Raw genomic sequence first — 26,599 nt, 5'->3', positions numbered from 1 at the left:
GTTGGACCCAGTCATCCTGGTCCGTTACACCATTCGCATCCAGATTGTTTCGCATGTCTTACAGTGTTTAATTGGATCGGCCATACCATCGCCATTGAACTTCGGCAATTTTTCTTTTGGTCCTGCCATTGCTACTTTCTTCTGAATCTGTGGTGCTTATTGCGCACCCACACTGTTCTGAGTACCCGCGTTGTTCTGAGTACCTGCATTGTTTTGCACAACTAGCCCTACTTCGGACAATTGCCCTACTTTGGACAACCACGTTACTTGGTGTAAAGAGATCTTCTTCAAGTGAAGTTGTTTGATTCTCTACCTGTATTTGTTCGTCAGGTGTATCGGGAACAAAGAGTTCACTTCACGCTCATGCTCCTTCGGCACTTTGAGCCGTGCGAGTTTCTTCCCTTCCGTTCAGATTCTCTACCCTCAGCATATACAAGTTCAGGAACTCCTCCCTTGTCTCTTCCACCAAATTTAATCTTTGTCGCATTTCCTCAAGAAACTCCTCGACACTCCTCGGTTTGCTAGGTGAATGCACTCCCTCTGTCAGTGCTCCTTCAACCCCCTCAGCACCCGTCGGTAAGCTGTTGGAATTTCTGTTTGTGCTCTACCTGTTGTGCTAAAATCAATACTTCCCGTGTTGTACGTATGTCATTTTTATCTTTAACTTTATTCCTATCTTTATTAAGCAGATTTGACATTAATCTTCATAACACCTCTTACATACTAGGTTCGACTGGCAACAACGTCAAATGTTTATCGTACAGGGTAAAAGGATACTTATCACATTCAGTAAATTAAGATGTAACACAAGACACAGAATTTATTCATATATGCAATATGCACTCCAAGTACAACACTTACAATAATAATGATGATCCAATAGTCCCTTTGGATGATGTACATATACTTTCCCAAAGGGGTTGACTCAACCGTCATGCGCCCTTTTCGATACAATTCTGCCTGTCAGCTACAATATAGAATTTACCGACAACAAAGCAATCTTGTGTGGCTCAAAGCATTGCTGAAGTAGAGTATGTAGCAAGATGTATGGTTGCAAAAAAAGCTGTGTGGATTCGCAAATTACACTTTGGTCTATTTGGTCATATAGCTGAACCTACTATGATTATGTGTTATAAATTATAATCAAAGCTGTGTAAAGCCTTCAGCTAATCTTGTGTTTCATGATAGATCCAAACATGTAGAAATTAAATATCATTATCTAGAGATATGATTGAAAGGGAAAGTTATTGAACTCAAGTATGTTTCTACTGAAGAACAAGTTGCTGATATTCTTACCAAGCCTTTTCCTAGAATGAACTTTAATTACGTCTGAAAGAAGCTTGGCCTAATGGAGAATGATATGCTTACTGAGAGAGAGTCTCAACTTCAATAACTATTTCATGGTGAGTGCTTCTTTGGAGAGAAGTCATATATTGATACTTCTTGTGTTCATCCTTTGCAAGTAGGCATGATGAAAAATAATTCACCGACTGCAAGTAGGCATGATGAATTCACCCTTTGCATGTAGGCACGATGTAGATACAATCTCCTCAGGGAAAAGATTGAGGTGAAAATCCTCATTCAAACATCCTCTGCAAGTAGGCATGGTGTAACTTATCCTTTACGAGCAGGCATGACAAAAATGTGATGCATTAATTATTTGCTTTCAACTTAAAGGAATATCTATGATGGAATATGTTTTGATAACAATTGCTATATTTTGACATTGTTATGAAGAGGTAGCAATAGTACTTTGTAATTACAGTTGTTATGTTTTTGGTTCAATGTTATGTTGGGATAACATCTCAGTCTATTATGTGATGGCAATAGTATTTTATGAAAAATATTGAATTAACCACTTGACTGGTTGCAACCTCATCTCATAAGGACAAAATGAAGATCTATCTCTTGCTAAGAGGGAGTGTTGAAAATATGATGTGGCTTCAAGAGAGATCTTCGCTTTGTTTATAAGCTTCTATCATTTTTTTGGTGTGCTTAGCTAAAGTCAATATTTAAGCAATTTTGGTGTGTTCTATTTCAGTTGGTTATTGGTCTCCTATCAGCATCTATGTTATTTCTAGAGGTGTTCATGCTTTCATCCGGTTGAGAGTATTATCTCTGCTCTGTAGTGGTCATCTTCAGATTTCTCTATACCTGCATATTTTCCATGTGCTTATTCCAGTTTTGTGTTGTGGTTGTTGTTGTGTACTGCATTTAATCTTCTTCTTAGATTACTTCTAGTTTTCTGAAGCTATTTCAATATGTTTGTTTGACCTTTGTTGATTGAGTATTTGTCAACAAATTCTCTCTTGGCAATCTCGTTAGAGATTCCATGTTGTTATTCTTATGAGAATTTGTATGTGACATATTGTGAAAGACCTTGAGGACTAATTAGTTATATAAAATAAAGGTATCATTTTGTGGGGCTGGGTTGTTTCCCTCGAGTAGGAGGGTTTTTCCCAGGATAAAGAGGCTTGCTGTTTGTGTTGTTTTTGCTATCTATCTTAACTTGGTTCAAATTTAACACTCTTGATGCTTTACATTATGCATTTTCAATATCCGTCTATCACACTTTAAAGCTAACATTAAAAAATGACAAGCAATTTGTTGATGCAGGGGACTTTGGTTGATTTGCTAGATGTTATCGGTAGGAGATCTCGATTGCCTATTGTGCTATGCTGCAGCTCTCGAGATGATCTTGATGCTGTTTGTGCAACTATATCTAGCCTGCCGTATATATCCTCATCTTGTTTGGTATGTTTTATGATCTCATATCTTTGCCATGAGTGCCAGTATGAGTGTACAACAATTATTTTATAGTTTTTGTATCACGAGAAATAAATGTTATCTAGGGGTATGTAAAATTCAAGTAAAAATATTAGCTCCAGCTCACCTTAATTTTGTTGGTTCTGATAATGTAATAAGTGGTCTTGTTATATTATGTAGGCCCCTTGCTAACTTTGTGATCAAGATTGATTAAACTAGAAACTCTCCAAGCTAGCGAATAAATTTCTAATTTATCTGTTTTTGACACTTCTTGTGCAACATTCCTTATATGGTGGAAGGTAATTGCATACATAAAAAATATGCACGACAATGCATCTAAGAAATAACTTGCCAAAAGGTTTGCCTAGAAACTTGCCATAAAATGCGAGTTTGTCAAACAAGAATGGTCAACATAAAAATTTAGTCTGCAACCATTTTCATAGGCACATTTGGCGAATTTGGAGTGAAGATTGATTGATTTAAAAGAGTTTTACAGTGTACCTTTGAAAAGTGGACCCCAATGTTTTTATTTTTTAAATCAATGACTCGTCCAAATGCTTCAGAGTGTTGAAAATAAAATAAAATAAAGTGGGAATACAAATGATCAACATTTGTTGGTCCTTTGGAATGTGAAAGAGATTAAACTCAAAGCTATAGGTCCAAAGAGAATGAAAAAGTGAAACCAAAGTTAATGTGTGGGTTACTCAAGGTACAAGATTAACTAGTAGAGAGGCCGTAACGTACAAAGATAAAACCTAATTAAATAATTCACATAAATTTGTAGGTAAGTTAATTTAATTAATACTTTTAGAAAATCATATAATTTTTATTTCTTCTTTTTCTGTCCATTCTCTTATCATCTTTGGCTATCATCATACTTCCACTACTGTAGCAGATCGTTTCTGTTTAGTATACTTTTATCTTCATGCTCTGTAAAAACCCCTCAAGTTATCCAATATTTACCCTAAAACATTCAATAAATCCTGTATTTAACAGACCTCTGGCTCATGTAGACTGCTACTGAGACATTGATTTCATATTACTAACCTCATTGAATCCTGCAATCTACCTTGCTGGCAATTGTATGGCTAGCTGGTGATGTTTGATAAAGTGCTAGGACCTAAAGACATCTATCCATTCCTCATATGCAGATTGAAATACTTGGAAAGACTTCAGCGAATTGCTTCAAGGGTTCACACTGCTTTCATGATTCTTTGAAAGATAACTTCTCAACAGTGGAGATATTGAACAATTACTTTAAACTTACCCTGCTTACACTATTAAGATCTGCTGTGAATTCTGATTTGAATCCACAAATCTTGGAAGATACGAGTTTCTGTCCAGCCCACTAATTCAAGGGTTATTGTCCTTAGAATATTGAGTCACTGATTTCCAGCAACAATGGAGAAACGGTTTCAATATTCAATTCTCATAACATCTCAAGTGGAAGGATAGCCTTGCTTATATAGCTTTTTGAGTCCGCAAATGCTTGTACTTTTAGCAATGTGTGATAAAATGTTCTTTACTTTTAAATATCTCCTTATGAAGTAATTTCTTGAATAAGCTGGAGAGCTTTAATAACTAAAATGACTTTATAGTATAGCTTTGTTATAGTCACTCTTAATTCAATTAATGATATGCACTTAATAAATAATTATTATCAAAATATAAATTTAGTAATAATTATAATATTATAACTCCATTATTAATCATCACAAATCAATTGTGAAATCACTAGGAGGTAGCCCATTGCATTCACCGCTAATCGGGTCGCTTCACTAAAAATACTAAGGGCCCATCTCTATCAACCTTGATTTATCATAATATGTAAATCCATGAATACCCGATCAAAACAAAGGTGCCAAAGATCATTGCTGCAACAAAGGCCAGTCTACGTGCCCTGCTAAATATAAAAATGCTGGATAAATGAATTACTATGAATAGTAAGTTTATCAAACCAAACCAAATGAAGAGCAATCCTAAACACTTTTGTGCCCTGAAAAGCAAATAGCCTCCTGTTCTACCAACTGGGAACGCTCTAATCATTTGACTTAGCCTATGAGGGCCAATGATAGGCCAATCCAAACAAACTCTGATGCTCGCGGAAATGGGAACATTACATGCTTCAGGCACTCTACAAAAGATGCTCTTCTTTTGTTCATGCTGCCTCTGTCCTTGACTTCTAGAGGAACCTAAAGCTATTGTAATTTTTTTATGTGAATGACCTCCATGTCTTTCTCTCCTATTTGCTTCTGAAAACTGCTCTTTAGTTTAAGTCAATGTCTTATCAACGTGATTGTCTTTTGCTGCTTGGGATGGTTTAAAATATAGTTACGGGACTCGGACTTGCCTCTGACTTCGAAAGTCAAAATCCGACTTTGACTTGGACTCGGCCAGGACTTGGCAAGGACTCGAAAAGTCGAAAAACTCATGAAATTCAAAGTTTTTTAAGGATTTAAAGATTTTTTCATGCATCATTTAGTCAATTAACATCAAATACACAATAATTGAGACAAATAGAAGCTACTTAACACTCGTACACAATTTTGCATAGATCACATAAGTATAACGACCAATTTTTGAAGGAAAAAAATTTTGAATAACATAATATAAGTTAAACATAGTGTCACTGTCAAATGTCTACAATATATAAAATCCATGGAATCAAAAGTTGAAAACATATATCAAAATATCAGCTAGAGTGTAGAAGACTAAGGTTCATAGTAGCCTATGCCCTCCTACGAATACACTTAAGATAAGTCATGGAAGACTTAGATATTGAGAAATATGTTTGTTACAGCATATGTGCGCATTGTAGACGATAGGGCTCTCAAGTATGTCTATCAATTTACTTGGTGAAACACAACCTTTAACAGTAAAAGTGTTTTAATAACAATTATAGCTGGCTTACAAATTTTTGCCAAGAAAATGATCAAGGACATAGCCAGCAACACATATACACGTAGTTTGAAAGTTTATAACTTTTTGTACAACACTAGAGAGTTTTAACGTTCATGAACATGTAAGTCTATAGAAAAAGAGAAAAACTCATATACATCATTATAGAATTCTAACACAAATATATGCAAATCTGAAAATATCTGTACGACATTACGGAACTCTACAATGCTGAAAGCGACTTCTTCATAATGAAACTCAAATAGTAACCAATATTGGCAGTGAGCCCCACAACATCATTTTCAAAATTAATATACACGGAAAAAAAAACACCTTCCAGAAATCTCTCGTTTTAAACAAAAACATTAAAAAAAGAATTAAAAAAAAGAATTTTTTTTGGGAGAGTCCTAGGCTCGGGACTCAGCGAGTCCACGTGGACTCTGCCAGGACTCGGCCGAGTCCGAGTCCAAAGGCCATTTGCCCTAGAAAGGCTGCCTCTGCCTCGGACTCGCAGAGTCCCAGAACACTGGTTTAAAATGAAATTATAGTGCTGTCATAAGTCAAAAATCTATACCGCCAACATTACAGCACAACATCCATTGCACGTAAAGTTGTGTTTTATTTTGATCCCTCACTGTCATCATGCTACTTGACTCTCATAATGGCTACGGTTGTCATTACTCTTGATTGTATTGCTTCTTGACCTGCTATTGATAAGTGGCATTAGATGTCTTCTTAACTTATAATCCTACGAAAAACAGCTCTTCCATTATATCAAAATCCCTCTTATAAGATTACTTGTGGACTATGCATTATGACTGTGGCAGCCATAAAAGCTACGGTTGGGATCTTTAAACTGCTGAAGACTGTATATAAATGTGAAATAAAATTTTACACTGAATAAGGCCTCTGTATGCAGTGCTACCATGGTAAACTCTTGTCTCTTCTAACAAAAAGATGAAACTCGAAGAAACATCACAAAGAAAGTTGCAAGAACTTCAGTTATTCACCTTTGCAAATGCATGAACAGGTCAGAGGTTCCAACCTACATGATGCTATGGGTTTTCCTTTAAAACACAAAATGAATACTCCCTAGGAAAAACGACAACAACCTATCCTCATGACACCATTATACACAGATCGATATGCCCATATAGCCATGAACTGTGGCATACAAGAACTCATGCAAGAATAATTCATTTGCGAATGCACACATCAGTTAACAAATTTGGCATTTTACTTTTTAGTGAAACAAGAGGAGGATTAATGGAGGTAAAATAGACCTGGCATCTATAATCTTAAACAATGCGTTGAAAACTTCTTCAGTTCACTTGTTATGCATCATTTGGCTGTCCCAAATGCCTCCTTTGGCTCGTGGCTGCCATTGGAGACAAACAATGTGATGCAGTGAAGTGAATATGAAAAGGAAAACCCTAAGTCAACGTAGCATTTGGCTTGACCATTTCTTTTTGATTAATTCTTTCCCTCTTATTTCTCCTTCACGTGGCTAAAAGGGGATTTATACTCATTTTTAAATTTTTCCATCAAGACCACAACTTTAGCTTATTTCTATTCAAGGGGAAGGGATACAATGAGATAGCCAAAATTCGTATGGGGTATCACCCCCTTACATATAAACATCACAGGCAACCTAGCTACTTATAACTATAAACAAATAATACGAATACTGAAATAGACACAAATAACTTGCCTCCAGTGAAGTCAAGACTGCATTCCAATTTATAAGTTTGCAATTTAGATATTGCTAAGTGAAATTCAGAACTTAGATAAGGACTAAATAATATTCACAGATTTGTTGCATTAAAATTTACAAGGAAGTTAAGACTGTATTCCAATTTATGATTTTGCAATTTAGATATTGCTAAGTGAAATTCAGAACTTAGATATGAATTAAATAATATTCACAGATTTGTTGCATTAAGATTTACAAGGAATTAACACTTAAACACTGAGAATTACAACTGTCTTAAAAGAACCTGCTAATATATTGTTTTCACCCTGGGTTCGCACTATAAATCACCCACATGACTGCTTGGTGTTAGCAGAAGAAATGCCCAACAACTCCCCAAAATTTCTGTGACTTTCAAATGGACCTGGTAATCTCTCCAACCACCACGATGGAAAGTAATAGTCTTAGCTCTGCTTTGTATCCTGATCACCGTCTCAGGTATGACCTGTGTTGGCTTCCAAACATACAATGTGCACTCCAGAATACTGAATGCAAGCCCTAAATACTCAATACGGGCCTACAGAAACTTGATCGCAGCCTAGACAAGTCATAAATCACAACCTTATTTGCAGACAACAACCTCAATTGGACCTTCAGAATGAACTTGCAGGTAAATAATGTGCTCAGTCCAATTGAATATTGCAACAGCAAATTGCAGTCGCCTGTTACTTTTAATCAATTCTCAACCTGGAAACGACTTGTCCTACACTATGTGATTCCTGGCAAGAGCAACTCCGACCTTGTTTGAATCATCGTTGCCTATCTTCCCTCTCAATCATCAATAGTTGTATGCATATTATGGGGTAACTATTTGCAATCTTTCTGTAGTGTTAGCTCTCCCCTCAATCCTGAACAACTTGACTGCCGCTATGGTCTTTCCAAGCACCACTTGCAATTATCTTGCACAATATGACATCCACACTTTAAAATAGCCTCCATCAATGCCTCCTACACACAGTGATCCTTTGAAGATCTTACTAGGCGACAATGAATAACTGTTGGCAAGTGATGGTCTAAACTAGAGAAGTGTAAATCCTCAGTTTTTTAATGGTACAGAGTATTAAGAGCTTCCACCAAATTTGTCCTTCTACAACGTTCACAGCCACGCTAAGAGAGTTTGCTTATTCCAGATGTGAGAAATCCTGAAATATGCCAAGTTGTTTTTTCTTGACCAGACTCATAACATGGTCAACCTGTTGATGATGAATTAACAGTCCTTTGAATAATCAGGATAAAATATGTATCCCTGAAAGGCATCAGCTCTAAAGCCGTTACACGAATATTTCATTCCTCTGTCTAACTTTTATGGGAAAATATTAAAAGATTCATTGCTTACAAGGTGCTGTTACAACTCAAGAGACATCAGTCCTCAGCGGCTTCCGTCATTCATTTTGCTGCCGATAATATCAGTGTGTTTCTAATCACTATTTCATTCTTTTTTCAATTACGACTTATTGCCTGGCAAGAATCCTTAGTAATCTCTCCTGCAAATATTCTGCTATGTAAGGCACGATATCCATCCCTTGTGATAGCACATGTCTTGCCGTCTCCTTGTTATCTCCTGAGATTGTCGATACTTTGAATACTAGAGTAATGACTTGGTGCTTTGATACTCTTCTCTAGGACAAATGACCCAACAATGTGTAATCTATTTTCAGAGACAAACTTTATAAAGGCCCGACTATAATCCACACATCTGAATAAGCTTAGTTGGCATTCAAATATTATCGGTCCCTGTCAATGAATTGCCATTGCAACTTTGGTTGACGAAATGTTGATGATTGCAAAATGCATTTCATGTAACTGATGTTGTTTTCTCCTACCATCTTATAATGGCTCGATTCTGTGTTATGTGTTATGCACTCAGGAGATGCTTCACCCAAGAATGCCACGATACAATGTTAAGAAATCAACTCCTCCCTTTGTCTGACTCCTTTGAATTATGACTTCTAAAAGAAATAGTCATTTCCCCTCCAAATTTAATTACTCTTGAGCTAGGAAAGGATTCCCATAAAATTCCCTTTGTGAATGTCAACGAGTTTCTAGGCTTGCTACTCAATGTGCATATCAGAACAATTAATACATGGTTCCTTGATGTCTATCCAAACTTTCATTTACTGCTATCTTCCCAAGGCATTTGTTAGTTGCGCACAAGAATATGGCTAATTCTTGCTACAAAGGCACAATTGACTCACACCACAAAAAGGAATAACAAGGAATTCAATGAAAAATTCCACTCCATAAATTACATCATTTTTTTTTGGAATATTCCTAACACTATCCGCAATACTTGCTTGATAAAACCAAGAGATGTCATGCACAAGTGTTGCGCTCTGGTTAGTAATTATGTTTCTACCTCATAATGCTCATCTAAACTTTTTTATGTGATTCTTAAAGCACCTGCTATAGAAATCACAGATGTACACATGATCCAGGATACAAAACTCTAAAGCTATTTCGAGCATTAATCAGTTCATTATTTAAAGACAGAAGCCTCCCCAAACATGCGCCAAAATAACAAAGGAATATTTAACATACAAGTAACAATTGAGTCCATCTACTGCGATGCAAAAACAAGACTGTATACGCTGAGAATAAACAATCCTTATAACTCCAGTTAATGTAGAGGTATAAGATATGACACCAAGAACTAAGGTATATACAAAATAACAAATCATTCAACTTTTTTGCAGTGTAAATATCTGAAGTATATAGCACTCCTAGATGATGACAAGCTTGCGATTAAAATTGGGCTTATCAAAAAATTATGTCCACCCCAATTTGAACCTTTTGAATATTTCCGTGTTGCACGAAGGGTTTGTTACATCCCAATTTTTGACCTATTTTAAAATATAGCCGTTGAGTTTCACATGAAGTTAGTTGATAGTTAAAGTGGTTAGAATCCTGTGAAATGATAAGGTGGTTAGTTGTTATAATTTCATGTGAAGATAACATGCTAGTTGATTATTTTTATTTATTATGAATTCATGGAATTGATAAGGCAACTAGCCGTTATGATTATTTATAACTTGTTATGATAATATGATTTAATTACGAAGAATTTCCTTGCAGGAAAAATGTTGAAGGGGTGGAAGCATTGTCAGAAAAGAATTAGGCACAAGAGCATCACCATCACTGGGCAGATAGGTTGAGGACCTAGCGACTTGAAATAGGATACATCTGTGGGACCCACATGAGCTATTTAAATAAATAATTTGAGAAACATAAAATAATTGAGTTAAAATATAAATCGTACCTGAAAGAGGATTTTAATTGATCATTAACCTTATTATTATAAAATATATATATATATATATATATATATATATATATATATATATATATATATATATATATATATATATATATATATATATATATATACGTACATATAGATATAAAAATGAAATGGCACCATTATATTATAATAATTTACAATAAAGTGATGTCACCTCATTAATATATTTACATGTATATATATAAATATAAGATTATAATAATATTCAAATTATAATCTTCCAACTCTATTCTTTCCATTTTAATATTCTTGCTTTTAATCGATTAACACTTGGCATGAAAAATCAATTTATTATTTGGCAATTCGAATTGTTTTATATTGGTGGAAGCTAAGAAGTCACGGCTAGTTCTTTATAAAGGAAGCCGTGAGGGAGAGACGGGATCACCTTTTTCCTTGGTGCCCGAACTTCTTCCTACTTGCTACATATCAGATTTCTCTTGTTTCATTAATCAACTCGACCTTGCATTTAAAACGTCTTGCAATCTGCCTTGAAACGTCTGCACTCTGCCATTGAGTCATCTACAATTTACCATTGTTATAAACCTTGTTATGATTGTGTGAATCCAATAGAGCTGAGCAAGTAATTCCGGCTAAAATACTGAGGATAAGCGTTGAAGAAAGTCGAGAGGGAGCCGATCAGATTCAAGTTTTCCAAAAGAATACATTTCAGGTCATGAATTATCCTTCCAAAGTTTTTAAATGCAATTCTATAGCAGCCGGCTAGGAACAGTAACTTTCTTCTTATGTTTATATTCATGTTATTTAACTTGCTGAATAAACCCTGAGATTTATAAAGAACTTTCTTCTTATTTTCAATATCATTTTAATGATTTCCATAACAACTAGATAGGCTTACAAGACTCTTTTCTTTCCAGATTTATTTCAAAGTTACAATATGAATTTTGCTGCATACTTCATGTCCTTTGTTATTAGGTCTCAGAGTCTTTAGACTTTCACAGTAAATTAGATACAATTCTTATGGAAGCATTTTTCCAAATGCAATAAAATCTGGAATGAAATATATTATCCAATGATATTTTTCAAGTAGTCTCAAGAACATAATCTTTCTGATCACAGTTGTGATAAACATACTAAGTAGCGAGTCTATGCAGTAAGTTTTAGTATTTATCATGATGATATCTTGTTTGAATTTACAGATGGAACTTCTTTTAATTTAGTCTTGTTCATGGCAAGTGGTAACCAAGTAACCATAGTATGGATCCATAAATCATTATGCCAATACATATTAGAATTAAACAATCAATTTTGCAAATTTTAAGGAATATAATCTTTCAAATCACAGATTGTGATAAACTGGAATATATGTTGATTATGAAACGATTGAGAATCAATAGAAAGAACCGATTGTTCTGAGAATTTCAAACACTTGAGACTCACCCCGCTGTGTAGCAAGGAAAAGGGTGAAGAGGTGAGAGAAAGGAATTTGCAAATACATGAAACAAAATCAGATATGACATAACAATGTTTATCATTTTTAATATGAATTATTTAATAGCTCATGCATGATCCTAATATTGTAATCTCCTGCTATCAAGTTGAGTGGTGTGGTTAGATACCAGGATGCTTATTGGATGACAAGATGATCCCTGTCTATTCCAAGTAGGGAGGGCCTTCCTTGTTAGAGATTGTGTGGGGGATAAGTTAAGGTCTGAGGTTGGGTGGTTAAGCCCCTGACAATGTTTCACCTCTCCCAAGTTGTCGGACGTACAATAGACAAAGATAAGCTATGCACTCAATTGTTTGTCGGAACAAGTATTTTTACTTTTATGATGAATAGGCAAGACTAAGGTAAGATTAATTGAGTTATGTCATCGTTACAGTTATTTTACATTTAGTTGTGAGAGATAGATTTATTTGATGAATTTTTATATCAACCTTTCATTTATATGATTAATAAATAGGAGCATATCTTCTAATCTTTGTTATTGCAACAACAGAAAGTAATTGGAAAGAAATGAATGATACAGTGATATCTGGAGCCCTAAATGATATAGTGATATCTGAAGCCCTAAATGATTCAGTGGTATCTGGAGCCCTAATTGATATAGTGGTATCTGAAGCCCTAATTGATTTAGTGGTATTTTAAGCTCTAATTGATACAATGGTATTTTATGCCTTAAATGATCCGATAGTGATTGAAGCCCTAAGTGATACAATGGTATTTGAAGCCCTAAATGATCCAATGGTTATTGATGCCCTAATTGATATAGTGGTATGTGATGTCTTAATTTTATATAGTGGTATTTAATGATAATCGTCATTTGATTTTGACATAGCGGTATTGGATGGTAGTTGTTATTTGATATTGTTATAGTGGTATTTGTGGACTAACCTGGGTGGTTGTAGAAGCATCCCTACAATGATTTTTGGTTTCAAATTCCATGGTATGTGGATTCTAATTTTTATAGTAAGTCATTGATGGTCTTTTAAGTTCCTAGTTAAGAAATTTTTGTTAACTGATTTTTACCATCAATCTCTTTCATATGAACGAAATTGATTTAACTGTCTTCCTATGAAAATGAAGTAATAACTGTATTTTTTTGAGTATGTTGTTAATTAAGACCCAAGAAGACTGGTTGTTATAGGGTCCACGATAGTTAGTTTTTCCGTTTTGCATTCCACCAAACATACAAGCCACACAACCACTATGAGCTGCACAATACAATAATATGCTTCAATATCTGCAACTAATCTTTGATTGAGCCCTAGATATACCCAGTAGGATGATAGGTTTGAGGCTCTAATACCACTGTAATATCCTACCCAGATATTCTTTTTTCAATTTTCCTAAAATAAATTTCAAAAACACAAAACAAAGAATTTATGCAATAATAACCAACATCTATAATCTTAGATATGGATTCAGATATGAATTCACCACATATGATGAACTAGGGCTACATCCAATCCACCTAGGAAGAGCTTGAAGGTTTCCGTCCTCATGATCCTCAACAAGAGAAAGCTAGCAACTTCCCAAAGTTCTCCAAAGAGAAACCAAAAAATAAGTCTCAAATCCAAGCATAGCTGAAAATGAATGAGACTCACTCTTTTAATGCTCAACAATGACTCTTCAACTGTCCTCTATTTTTTTGTCTTATTCCCCTTTTGACATTTTAGCCCATTTTATAATATTAAATTGACCCCATTTTAATAATTTGTTTAATGTTCACATAAGTCAATCGAATATTACTAAATACTCTTTGGTATTTTATAGATACTATTTGGAATTATTGACTAAATACTCTTTGGTATTCACCACAAACATGTCCTTAATTTCCTAATGTCTCAAAAAGGAGACATTAGAGTCTTTTCTCCTTGAGATTTCTTGCCCTAAAGCATTCATGAGTCCATAACAATAGCAGGATCCCGTATCCATCTACTAGCACCTCAGTGGCCCACACTAGTAACTTTGAAGTCAGGACTTGCCATATTATGATTCCAAAAATGAGAACACAACTTGTTTATCGCTATGATCCTTGGATCCTGATGGATCCCCTTTTTTTGCGAATTATGGCCTTCGTTCAAGCATTCTATCTAATCCTTTATTATATAACTATATTTATATCTATTTTACATATCTACATTATGACATGAATTTAATGATCTTTGCCTATAACTAATCAAGATAAGTATTCTCCTATGCATTTAAGTCACAGTTTTACAACATAATCAATCTAAATTTTCTAAATGAATTATTAACATAAGATGATTCTAAAATGTCACCATGCCTATTAATTATAGCATTTAAGCGGTTGAACTCGCTCTATTTTATCCTATTTGTGTCTTATTTTCTGATAAGATGCATAAGGTCCAGTGGATACTTGGAGAGCTTGGAAATAGAAGGCAACCCAATCAAAGTCATAGGGGAACAACTTCATGGGAAAAAGAAGCCCATTCGTTTATTACGAAAAGGAGTCTTTTATATATTCCTTGGACACACTTATGTCCCTACAAGTTAATGGACAGCGGGATCAGGACTGAAGTACTCACCTAAATTGTTAATCCATCTCAAAAGGTTGATAATATTTTCACATCAATCATGAAGTTGAGTTTAGAACTCAGGTCCATGGTCGAGGAGATACAATTAGAGAACACAAATGTTTCTAAAATTTCAATTTGTTGAAATCATTGTCTTTTCCTAGAGACCCTTATTCCTTGAAATGGTATGTAGTCAAGGAAATTGAAAATCTTGCTGACGATGTTGAAATCTTTAGAAATTTAAAGATGCTATTAATAATATAAGAGGTGTTTGTAGCCGAGAAAGCTTCAACATTTGTAGATTTACGGATTTGGAAAGTCAGAGAGCCTTCTATGTTTTGCAAAATTAATGCCTTTACCAACCTCTACATTGATAAGTAGCACAATAGACAACAAGGCAAGGAATCAAATTGGAGAGTTTGCAGGTCTAAAGAAGACATACTATCATTAGAAGCAATGTCCAAGCATGGTCTCCTAGAGTGGCAACGATCACCTACAGATATATCCATTGAAAGAAATAAAGTTGCACTTTTAGTGCATATAAACATACCATAGGAAGCATCAAAATAGATGATTAGTGAATCAGAATCCTGTTTTCCTTTAGTCTTCGATGGCCCCAAGAGAGCTGAGTAGATTGGAATGAGTTGGAATGTTGAAATTTGAAGGAGACCATTTAATATACAACAAACCGCTAACATCAAATCTTTGATTATAAACCATGCGATTGATCTTTGGGATTGTTTAGATTTTGTCAAGCAATTTGCTAACAGTTGGACACCAATATATATATGCAAGAAGTCAAATCATTTGCTTTGGTTTGATTGAGCAATACCTTTTGCTCCTTTGTGTTGGTTGTAGGTGCTCAATTGGAGGAGGGACTTGTACATAGATTTGAAGCATGGATTTCCATCAGTCGCATTATGAGTAGAGGCTTAGGAAGAAATGATAAATTGGAAGGTTTCATGTTTGTGAACTTTTCTAGGCATCGCACAGGAGTGGAAATAAATGAGATGAACCGCTTGATGTTTCATGCCTTCCACTATATTGTGGCAAAACATGCTGCAGCATATCGCATGTTTAAAGCTCTTGAAAATGCATTCATAGTAAATAACATTGGCAGAAAACTTGCTGTTAAAAGACAAATAATATTATTAGTATGAATAAAGGAGAAACAATGAATGCCTTCTTCATGAGAATCATACAATTGAGAGATCAATTATCTTCTGTTAGTTATGAGATTGACAACCAAGAGTTATCACTAATAGTGTTAGGAGGACTATCGAATTCTTGGGAGTCCTTTGTACAAGGCATAAGTGCTAGATCTAAAATCCCAAAACTAGATCGATTGAGATCTAATTGTCCTCAAGAAGAATTGAGATTAATGATTAAAGGAAAAAATAAAACTTTAATGAAGACATTCATGTTCTTAACACCAACTCTCATAAGAAGGGAAAGAAGAAGAAGAACAAAAGGAAAAGAAACTTGCATGGAAAAGGACAGTTAAAATAGAAGAAAGACTTATCCAAAATTCAATGTTTTAGATGTGATCAATATGGACATTATGCACTAGATTGTCCTGATCGATCTAAACTTCAAGCATCACTTGCCAAAACTGATGAAGGTCAAGATTCTAAGAAATATGCCTTCTATTCAGCATTGTCTAGTCAAATATCAACCAAATCCAACACTTGGATAATTGACAATGGATCTTCAAGACACATCATTGGATATCAGGATAACCTAGAAAGCATGCACATAGAAACAGATGAAAAAGTTACAATTGGTGATGATTTTGCACATTCCGTAAAAGGAATTGGGATCTGTACCATCAAATTGAAATCCGGAAATTCTATTCAGCTTTTTGGAGTTCTTTATGTACTAGGTATTAAAAGGAATTTAATATATATCTGCACTTGAAGATGATGGTTATAGAATTGCATTCATGGAAGGCAAGGTACTAGCATGGCCTAAGAATTCAACTATAAAGAAGGCTCTAACAATAGGAGTATAACAAGGACTATTATATGAGCTTTGCACTAAGACTTGCACTTGTTCATGAGATTTTAGATTCAAATGAAATATGGCATAAAAGATTAGGTCATATCAACTTTCGTGCTCTAACATCTATGGAGAAGTTGGTAACTGGAATGCCCAATTTAAGTCATTCACAATGAATCTTGCAAAGGTTGTGCCTTAGGGAAAAATACTAAAAAGTCATTTCCTCATAGTTTGAGCAAAACTAAAGATGTGTTAGAACTAGTGCACTCTGACCTATGTGGACTCATGTCCACACCATCCATAGGAGGGTTCTTGTACTATGTAATATTTGTTGATGATTTTTCAAGGAAGTCATGGATATACTTCCTTAAGTGCAAAGAATCTGAAGAGACTTTCTAAATTTAAAGAATTCAAAACTATCACTGAAAAATCCTCAGAAAAGAAAATTAAAGTTTTGAGAACAGATAGCGGAAAAGAATACACTTTTGAAATATTTAAAGAATTCTGCAAACTTGTTGGGATTAAGAGGGAGTTCACAGTTCCCTACAATCCTCAACAAAATGGAGTTGCTGAAAAGAAAAATATAACTATTGTAGAAGCTTCTAGGGCTATGATTTATGATCAAAACTTGAGCATGTTATTTTGGGCTGAAGCATCTAATACATCATTCTATAGTCAGAATAGATGTCCTCACTCATATTTGGACAACAAAACTCCTGAAGAATTATTTTCAGGAAAGAAACCTAACATTAGTCATTTAAGGATATTTGGATATCTTGTGTATGTTCATGTACCTAAGGAGAAAAGAACAAAGTTAGAACCTACTGGAAGAAAATGAATTCTTATTGGTTTTAGTGAAACAATAAAAGGGTACACAATCTACATACTTGGATAGAAACAAATAGAACTCAACAGAGATGTCATCTTTGAAGAAGATATTGCTTTCAAAAGAGCCAAAACTTCAGATGAACTAGATACAGATGACTTATCCCGAGAAGAGGCTCCTGCTCCTGAGATTCAGAGGGAGTACCCTGAAGAGACTTCAAATGAAATTGAGATGCTTCTCGAGACTCAAGAAGAGAGTCTTGGTAATTCTAAAAGGCCACTTTGGGCAAAGAAAATTATATAGGAAGGAGATGAATTTGCAACACCTTTAAAGACTTTCAGAAAAAGTAAAAGACCTCAAAAATTAACATACAATGCTTTCATGTGTGAGAGCCCAAATTTTGAACCTTCTAATGCTTCAGAAGCACTAAAACATCAAGCTTGGAAAGATGCAATGGTGGAAGAATATCAGTCGATACTAAAAAATGATGTTTGGGATATAGTTCGTAGACCTAAAGGAAAATCTGTTTCTTCCAAATGGTTCTTCAAAGTTAAGTATGCTACAAATGGTAGCATCGAAAAACGTAAAGCTCGTTTTGTGGCTAGAGGGTTTTCTCAAAAGGAAGGAATCGACTTTGAAGAAATCTTTGCACTAGTTACTAGGTATACCTTAGTTAGAGCTATAATAGCCATTATAGCAGCCAAAGGCTGGAAAATCCATCAAATAGATTTAAAAATTGCTTTTCTAAATGGAACAATTGAGGAAGAAGTATACTTGGAACAACTAGAAGGATTTATGACTCATGATGCTGCCTCCTATGTATGTAAATTGAAAAGGGCTCTATATGGACTCAAATAGGCTCCTTGAGCGTGGTATGAAAGGATTGATAAATATCTTCTAAGTCTTGGATTCACCAAGAATGTTGCTGATCGAAATCTTTACTTTAAAGTAACTAAAGGTGATATGTTGATTCTAATTCTTTATTGACCTTCTGATTACAGGAGAAGAACATCTCATTAATCAGTGTAAGAAAGATTTAGCTTTTGAATTTGAAATGAAGGACTTAAGGATTTTTCATTACTTCCTTGGATTGGAAGTTCGTTGGAAGTTTGGAAATATCTTCCTACATCAAAAGAAGTATATTGTTGTTATTCTGAAAAGATTTGGAATGTGGAACCGTTGACCTATGCTAGAACCTATGGAAACCAACTTACACAAGCTAAAGGAAGCAAGTTTTGGATCTAGACTAGTTGATCCCACTTTATACAAACAAATAATTGGGTCTCTGATGTATCTTGTGAATACTCGACTTGATATCTGCTATGCTATGAATGTATTAAGTCAGTTCATGTGTGAACCTCGTGAAATTCATCTTGTTGCTTTGAAGCATATATTAAGGTATCTTCAACGCACTATTGGGTATGAACTTAAATATGAGAATACTAGCTTAGAGTTACATGGATATATTGATTCTGATTGGGCCAAAAGTGTAGAAGACCAGAGGAGCACATCAGGATGTTGTTTTAGCTTAGGTTCAACTATGATATCATGGATCTGCAGAAAGCATGCTTTAGTTGCTTAGAGTTCTACTGAGGCATAGTATAATGCAGCACTAATGGGGACTAGAGAAGCAGTGTGGCTTCAAAAGTTGCTTTCTAACTTATTCTACGAGCCTATGAAACCTACCACTATTCACTGTGATAACCAAAGTTGTCTTTGTAATGTCTCCAAATTTTAATGTAATAATTAAATTAATTGATTAATTAAATGTTCTCAGAATTTAAATAATATAACAAACAGACCTTTAATTAGTTACTTTAACTAATTAATATGGGGCCCAAGTTAATAATATTTGTATGTGTGGTTTCGATTGATTTAGCATATCTTGGACCTTTTTTTATTTAATTGTTTCCGTAGGTAGGTGTGACCATTGGCTATCTTTTTAAACCCTCGAAAAGATTCTTCGAATGGTATTTAAGCATGACACGTAGGTAGTAGTTGGTATGCGATTGGATTATTTATTTGTATTGCAAATTCTTGTTGAGTTTCTCTGTGGTTCGCCATTTTGGAAGTGAAAGATCTTCCCTACTTGGCTTTTCCAATTTCGGTGGGATTCAACCCTCACCCTATTCTATTTGTATACTTCTTAGCTCAGATCTGGCAAAGCGGAGCATCATTTGTATGTGGAAATATCATTACTATTCGGTAACAAACGTGTATCTATTTGGTCTCTAGCTTTGCAAGTTATTTGTGTTTAATATATTGCATTTACATTTCAAACAACATTGCCAAATTCCTCGTCATTCCTCCTTGATGACTCCTCCTTGCTGTGATCATCTTAACCTTTTGAACCTCCTGCATGTACCACCATATGGTATCTTGCAAGAAGCACGCCATCATCCTCACTCCTCCTTCAGCCTCCATTTGTCCTACCGTATGGTCATACGTACAACCCAGGCCTGAATACTGTACGACATGACTCATCTCCTCCTATTGTATGGTTGCAACTCCTCATACCGTATGGCTACCAGACTTTCCCACTTTACGTTGCTCTTCCCTTACCCAACACACTCCATTTCTTTTGTATGAACATCTCCTCCATATCGTACAAACATTGTGCTACCATTGTATGACTTCCTTGTCTATTCCGTGGAGCATCCCTCTGCACTGTATACCGTACGGCTACTTTCCCTTTCACTTCCATCGTACGGACCTCAAATAGCCATTTTCGCGTAGCTAAGCATAGAACTAGTCGATTTGTACTTCGGAACATTTTAGTGGTATCAGAGTAATTGCCTTCAGATCAAGATCCCCTTCAGATCGAGTTTCCCTTCGAACTGAGTTTGCCTTCGGATTGAGATCCCTTTCGAATCGAGATACCCTTTAGACCGAGTTCCCCTTTGGATCAATTTCCCTTTCGGACCGAGATTCCCTTCGGATCAAGATCCCCTTCGGATTGAGGTTCCCCCTTCAGATTGAGATTGCCTCTAAGAAAAGTTTCCCTTCAGGACGAGATTCCTTCAAGCGTAGTTTGCTTTCGAAACTGTTACCAATTTAACATACCTCCTAAATTGCTATGTTATGCTTGCCTTTATACTAAGCTAGGTGTTTTAAGTTGTTGAGCATACATATTACAGAATGAAATGGATGCAAAAAGTAAAGTACAAAAATCAATAAACAAGAAAAATTGATCATTTTTATTCGAGATACAAGTACCAAAATAGTACACTTTATTGAAATATTCAAAACTATTTTGATAAGGTACAAAGTGGTCAAATTTTAAATAGTACTTAATACAATGCATTTAGATACCACATGCATTCTCATCTCCTAACATAATATTTGAATAAACACACTATATAAATAGAAAAGTACTGATAAGATAAAAGAAAAAGCCTCCATTGCCTGAATGGAAGGATTGTTGTTTTGAATGTTGAAGGTTTGAGCCCGCATCTCCATCTGGTAATAGACTTGCAAAAAATGTAAAAAAAGGGAGGGCCAGTTCATATGAATTGAGCAATGGAAACTATTCCAATTATGTCTACACTACTTAGTGTTCCTACAATATGGTTATTCAGATAACTGCATTAAAAGATGTGAAGGCAAGAGAGATATCTGAAAGCAAAATAGGTTTTATGCTAATAAGTTTGTTTTATGTGCAGATACAAGTATGGAGTTTGAGGTTGCTGAAGGATCTTGCATAAATTACTCGCACGAAGCCTTTCGACTAAATCATGTAGAGGCCAAGATTGAAGGACTGAGGAGACTATCGAAAGGACATGCATAAACTATAAGTGTGAAACCTTCTGGTCAAATCATGTAGAGGTGAAGACTAAAGACATGGGGAGACTGTTGAGGGCCACGTAAATTACAAGTATGGGACCTTCTAGTTGAACCATAGCAGAAGATTGAAGATAGGAGGAGATTGTCAAAGGGACATACATATACTACATGTATGAAACCTTTCAATTGAATCATGGAGGTTTTGAAAATTTGCAAGTATATAGGCAGGAAGTAAAAATGTGTCAAACAATAGAGATTTTATGAAAAAGATTGAGATATGTAATGAAACTGAATAAAGCTACAACAATTAATGCAATAAGACATAAGTGTTTCTTTATTACTACCATAGATGTTTCAGATATATAGAGTAATTAACGTTCATTTATCAATGATTAAATCTGAAATATCATTAAAGACTGCAATCTGTGATTTAGAAAATGTCAAGGGAAAAAGTGTATGTACAGAAAATAAATATTATGTCAGATAGTTTGGGACAGATTTCATGGATAAGGTAACTATTATCTATGGAGAAATTCCTTCTTTCATAATCAAGGTATATGAATCACTTAAACAATGTTGTCAATGAGCTTTTAATCAATTGGAATATGGAGAAACAAGAAAATCTGGAAAATAAGGAAGGTGATTTCAGGAACAGTTCAAGTTTCCTTTTAAAAGCATAATATCTTTCATATAAACCCTTGTAATTTTCTAAAATAGTTGGTATATTTTAGAAAATGAATCATAAATAGACATAACACAAGGATTTCATGGTCATTCTAAACTAGGTTAACAGCAGGTTTTATGCATACTTTGCATATTTTTGATGAGTTTTACATGATATATTTTTGGGTTGATATTGAAATCTGAGTTAAGGTTTTATGCATGATTTTGAGGAGTTAGAGACAGTTTTCTAGTTAGCTATCAGTTGGACAGGTTTTTAAGAGTAGTTTTCAGGGACTTCTTCATTATTTGGATCAATTTTGACTATTTTTTCTAGGCATGATCTTGAAATCCAAATTAGGGTTATGAGCTCTATTTATTGTATATTCACCTCATTATGAGGATCTTCTTTCGGATTCAAATTTTTGCATATTGCAAATTTTGAGTTGATAATAAGAGCAATTTGTAGCAGAGGTTTTTCATCATTGGTTATATAGATTCAGCAGTTTTTTCTCATTGATTCTCGTGGAATATTGTGGATTCTTTACTTTTATGTTGTGTTCATCCTTCATTTAAGTTATATTCTTTATTGCAGGTTTGAATCTTGATATGTGTGATTACAAGTCTTTGTTTGTGTCCTTACTCTTTTTTGTAGAAAATTGGTAAAACCTAGGTTTTCCTTTCAAAGCAGAAGATTCCGGGTCCTTGCATAGAATCACTTTTGTAGTTACGTGTTTGTCTGAGTATTGTGAACCATTTGTATCTTGCATAATTTGTGTTGATTTGATTAAAGTTACATATAAAAATCATTAGTGTATCACCTCATTTAGGTTAGTATTCATTATTTGTCATTTACTTCTCAATCCTTTTCTTGCATATAATTTAGGTTTTAGGTGATCACTATTTAGGAATTGGCCTAGCTTCCGGAGATTCATTTCTCATTTTAAGACAACCCACCACCCGAGAGAGTTTCCATGCTTCAATAGGATGGCTAGATTTTGCATCTTGCTATAGTTGCAATCTTGATTGACAACAGGAACATTACAGTATCAAGTTATCTGTGAATCTGGTATTTCATGATAGATCCGAGCATATAGAAATTCCTTACCACTATGTAAGAGACATGGTGGAAAGAAGAGCTATTAAGTTGGAATATATTATTACAGGTGATCAAACACTAACATTCTCACCAAGGCTCTTCCTAAAGCGAAGGTTGATCATTGCAAAAAGAAACTTGGTATGGTTGAAATGTAAGTTTATGAGATTGAGTCTCAACTTTGTAAATTTGTATTATTTTAATAAAGATGTTTAAAGTGTAAACTTTTTTGTCATATGTGTGACTATGACTTATGGGCCTACCCTATGTACATTATCAAAAGGTTACAATATTTTATAATGAAATGTTGATTCTAATAATATAAGGTGACGACTTTATAATTATTAGATTATTATCATGATGAATATCATGTGACTTGATATTTATGGACAAATCATGATAGTTAAAAGAGCATGTTGATAGATATCATGCGACTTGATATCTGTTGAAGATATATATGTTCAAACTCATGGTGGATATCTATGTACACACCATAATTAGAAAGAATATCATGAGACTTGATTTTCTTAAGTATATATCTAGATGATATCACTTTACAAATAAGTAGAACTTATATATATGCACTTTGTCTTCCCTAGTTAAGAGGTAGTGTTAAAGCATGTAGCTTCTGTTTGACAATAACTATGATCAGCATATATATATATATATATATATATATATATATATATATGTATGTATGTATGTATGTATGTATGTATGTATGTATGTATGTATGATGCACATATTGTTATATGTATATATGCATATGTATTATAGCAACATATGAAACATTACTTTGTTGAAGCCAATGATCACATATATATTGTCTGAGATCATTTAAGGCATGATCGAAACTTATTATGATTCTTTTGATTTTAGATCACTATCGATCTATATTATATTGGGCTGCAGTTCATAATGAATTGGTAATACATGATTAAGACTTGTGTTAGGTCTATACAAATTGGGTTTGTTAAACCATCACCGAATCGGTGTGACTGTGAATGTTCATGTCTCCATTCAGAGACATGCCCATTCACCATCACACCCCTTCGTGTGATATGTATACTTGATCTGCCCGAATAAACAAGGCATTGAAATCAATTAGTGCAAGCACATCAAAGGATCGATTTACATTCCAAGTTCAAGAACATTTTATTATCTCGGTTATTTCTATACTAACATGTAAAGATTCTGAAGCAAATCTATTCTTTGACATCAATGTTCATACCTGTGATAAAAGTTGTGCATCAGTCATCATCGAATTTGAAATCTAGTAAGAAACTTTAAAAAACTAAATGCAAATGTGGAAAGTAAATAGTAGAAAAGTAAAATGGGTCATGGACGCCAACCATTGCCTGGAATGACTGGTTGCATTGCTGGTTGCTTGCATCTTTGATCCTGCTTTCCCACCTTCGATGCTCCCGCCCCAAATCTTGTAGACGTAAAAAAGAGCGTTAGATCTTAAAAGATCTAAGCAATGATTGACAATCTCACCATCCTACCTCTCCCGCATATGCATCTACATTCATAATCCCAAGACCTTGATTTATTTTCTAATAGTTTGATGTATAGTAAAAATCAATGTCATGTGGAGGTAATATGTGGCTTCCACAAGGGTTTGATGCAATGTCCCCTTTTTTTGGGACATTATAATTTAGTGTTGCTGGCTCACTTCGCCTAGGTTTCGGGGCGAGAAGGTTCTTTATGGGGTTTAGTTTGAGATTTGGCTTAGACATTTCCAGTTTCGGACCCATCAGAGCAGTTATGGCAGGTTGTTTGGATGCTTACTATTTTAGTAAGTAAACAGAGCTCAATATTCATGATATCTCAATGTTGGGTTGGAAGTGTCTCGCCGAGAGCTTTCCAATGAGCCATTGCACGTGCTTATCTGAGTTCGTTTGGTCAGTTATTTTAATGCCTAAACAATTATATGGTTTATTGGCTAAGTGACTTTAAAAATTCATTTAACTTGTCACTTTATTTAAAAAGTACTATGTTCATTAAAGTGACTAAAGGAAGAAAAGGTGCTTTATTCCACATTGCTTAAAGATGCGTGCATCACATTGAGAAAAGTGATAAAGGTATAACAGACTCTACATGGGAGGATATATGAAGATTATAATATTGAAGACAAATATTAATCTGGGAGCTGGAAATAGTTGCTGGTAATTTCTTTTGGGATGCAAACCCTTGAAGAAACTTTTGGAGGTTGGATGAAAACCTAGCCTTCTTATAGGTTTTATCTATATTACCACTTTGATTGTTATTTCTGTTTGTAAGATTGGATATTCTGAATTGTTGCATATTATTGTATTGTTGATGTATAATACAGTAACGTTATTTGGCAACTACTTGTGCTAATTGCTGGTTTAAATGTGTACTTTGGAACATTGGAGGAAATAAAACATATTTTTTGGGTTTTCTCGTATGTTTATCCGCTGGTTATAAATTGGTTAAAGTTCTGAAATTTGTATCAAATACTGGTTTGCTGTTTGGATTTAAAATTGTAAGTTTATATCATGGGTTTTAGAAAAATATCCGGAAAGGGATTATTACAGTAGTATTAGAGCTGGTCTTCCTGCCAGCCTGTGAATTTATATCAGGGCCATGTATCCTGACATCCTGTGGAAATACACAAGAATTTAGGAGCTCAAATATATTGAAACTCTGGTTACTTAATTGTGACTGGCCTGAACTGTGAGGAGACCCCTCACGTTCGGAGTATTTCCAAGGATGTTGGACGTTACCCCAACCTTCCTTTCCTATGCAGTGGTAAAGTTGGGTAGAAATCGGCAAGTAGTAGGAGTGCAGAAGAAACCAAGACGTTGGAGGTAAGGGCAAAATAAGTTAGTTGTCATTCAGTATTTAGTATTCTAGGTATTCACAGTTCCAGGTTGAAGTACAGTCTGTGTGAGGAGATTATATTCGTGCCATAGTCTTCCTGAGATAACCCGTGGAGGTTTGGAGTTTCATCAGAGAAGTGCAATATCAAATCTTATCATACCTGGGACTACTACGTGTTTTTTATACTTTCATAGTAAGATTTTTCGGGTTGGATTTCACCAGTATAAACGTGGCAGACTAGTACTGATTACTGGCATTGTCGTTGGAGGATAACGGTGAGTGGGAGGATGTTGCAGACTTGTTGGGAGGTCTGAATGGTATAAATCCGTCAAGGCAGGGAGTTACGACAGACAGGGATTACAGCGGATACACATTATATCAGTTGGGACGTTGGTTTTGTGGGTCGGGTTGCGAAAACGACTATCTATGTGATCACACGAGTGGAATACAAGTAGTTATATCCTACGCCAAGCACATAGTAAAGTCGGCATTCTCAACAGGGTGTTAAAAGTGTAGACGAGCACAAGTTTCAGGGGTATTGTTGGGAATCACGGCCAATAGCAGACGTGTAAGTCAGGGTGGAAATCGACGTGGGTTTTTTTCTTCTTGACTAGTCGGGTTTCTCATTGCTCATGGGGAACTAGAGTTTGGCATGAGAAAGAGACGTTGGTAACATGA

General features: G+C 34.9%; 1 protein-coding gene across 2 annotated transcripts in view; it reads left to right on the top strand.

Annotated features, from left to right (window-relative positions):
- LOC149578433 (initiation factor 4A-like protein) overlaps positions 1 to 26,599 on the top strand; it is a 241,250-nt gene that overhangs the window by 7,447 nt on the left and 207,204 nt on the right. For both annotated transcript variants that reach the window (XM_089829083.1, XM_089829086.1), the window contains exon 2: positions 2,617 to 2,754. In XM_089829083.1, coding sequence (XP_089685209.1) covers positions 2,617 to 2,754 — 138 coding nt within the window. The remainder of the gene's footprint in view (positions 1 to 2,616; positions 2,755 to 26,599) is intronic.

The sequence above is a fragment of the Cupressus sempervirens genome, chromosome 1 (genome assembly GCF_028749045.1).
Source record: "Cupressus sempervirens isolate cs-2001-9-10 chromosome 1, ASM2874904v1, whole genome shotgun sequence".
Lineage (NCBI taxonomy): Eukaryota > Viridiplantae > Streptophyta > Pinopsida > Cupressales > Cupressaceae > Cupressus > Cupressus sempervirens.
This window is presented reverse-complemented; position numbering and strand designations above follow the sequence as displayed.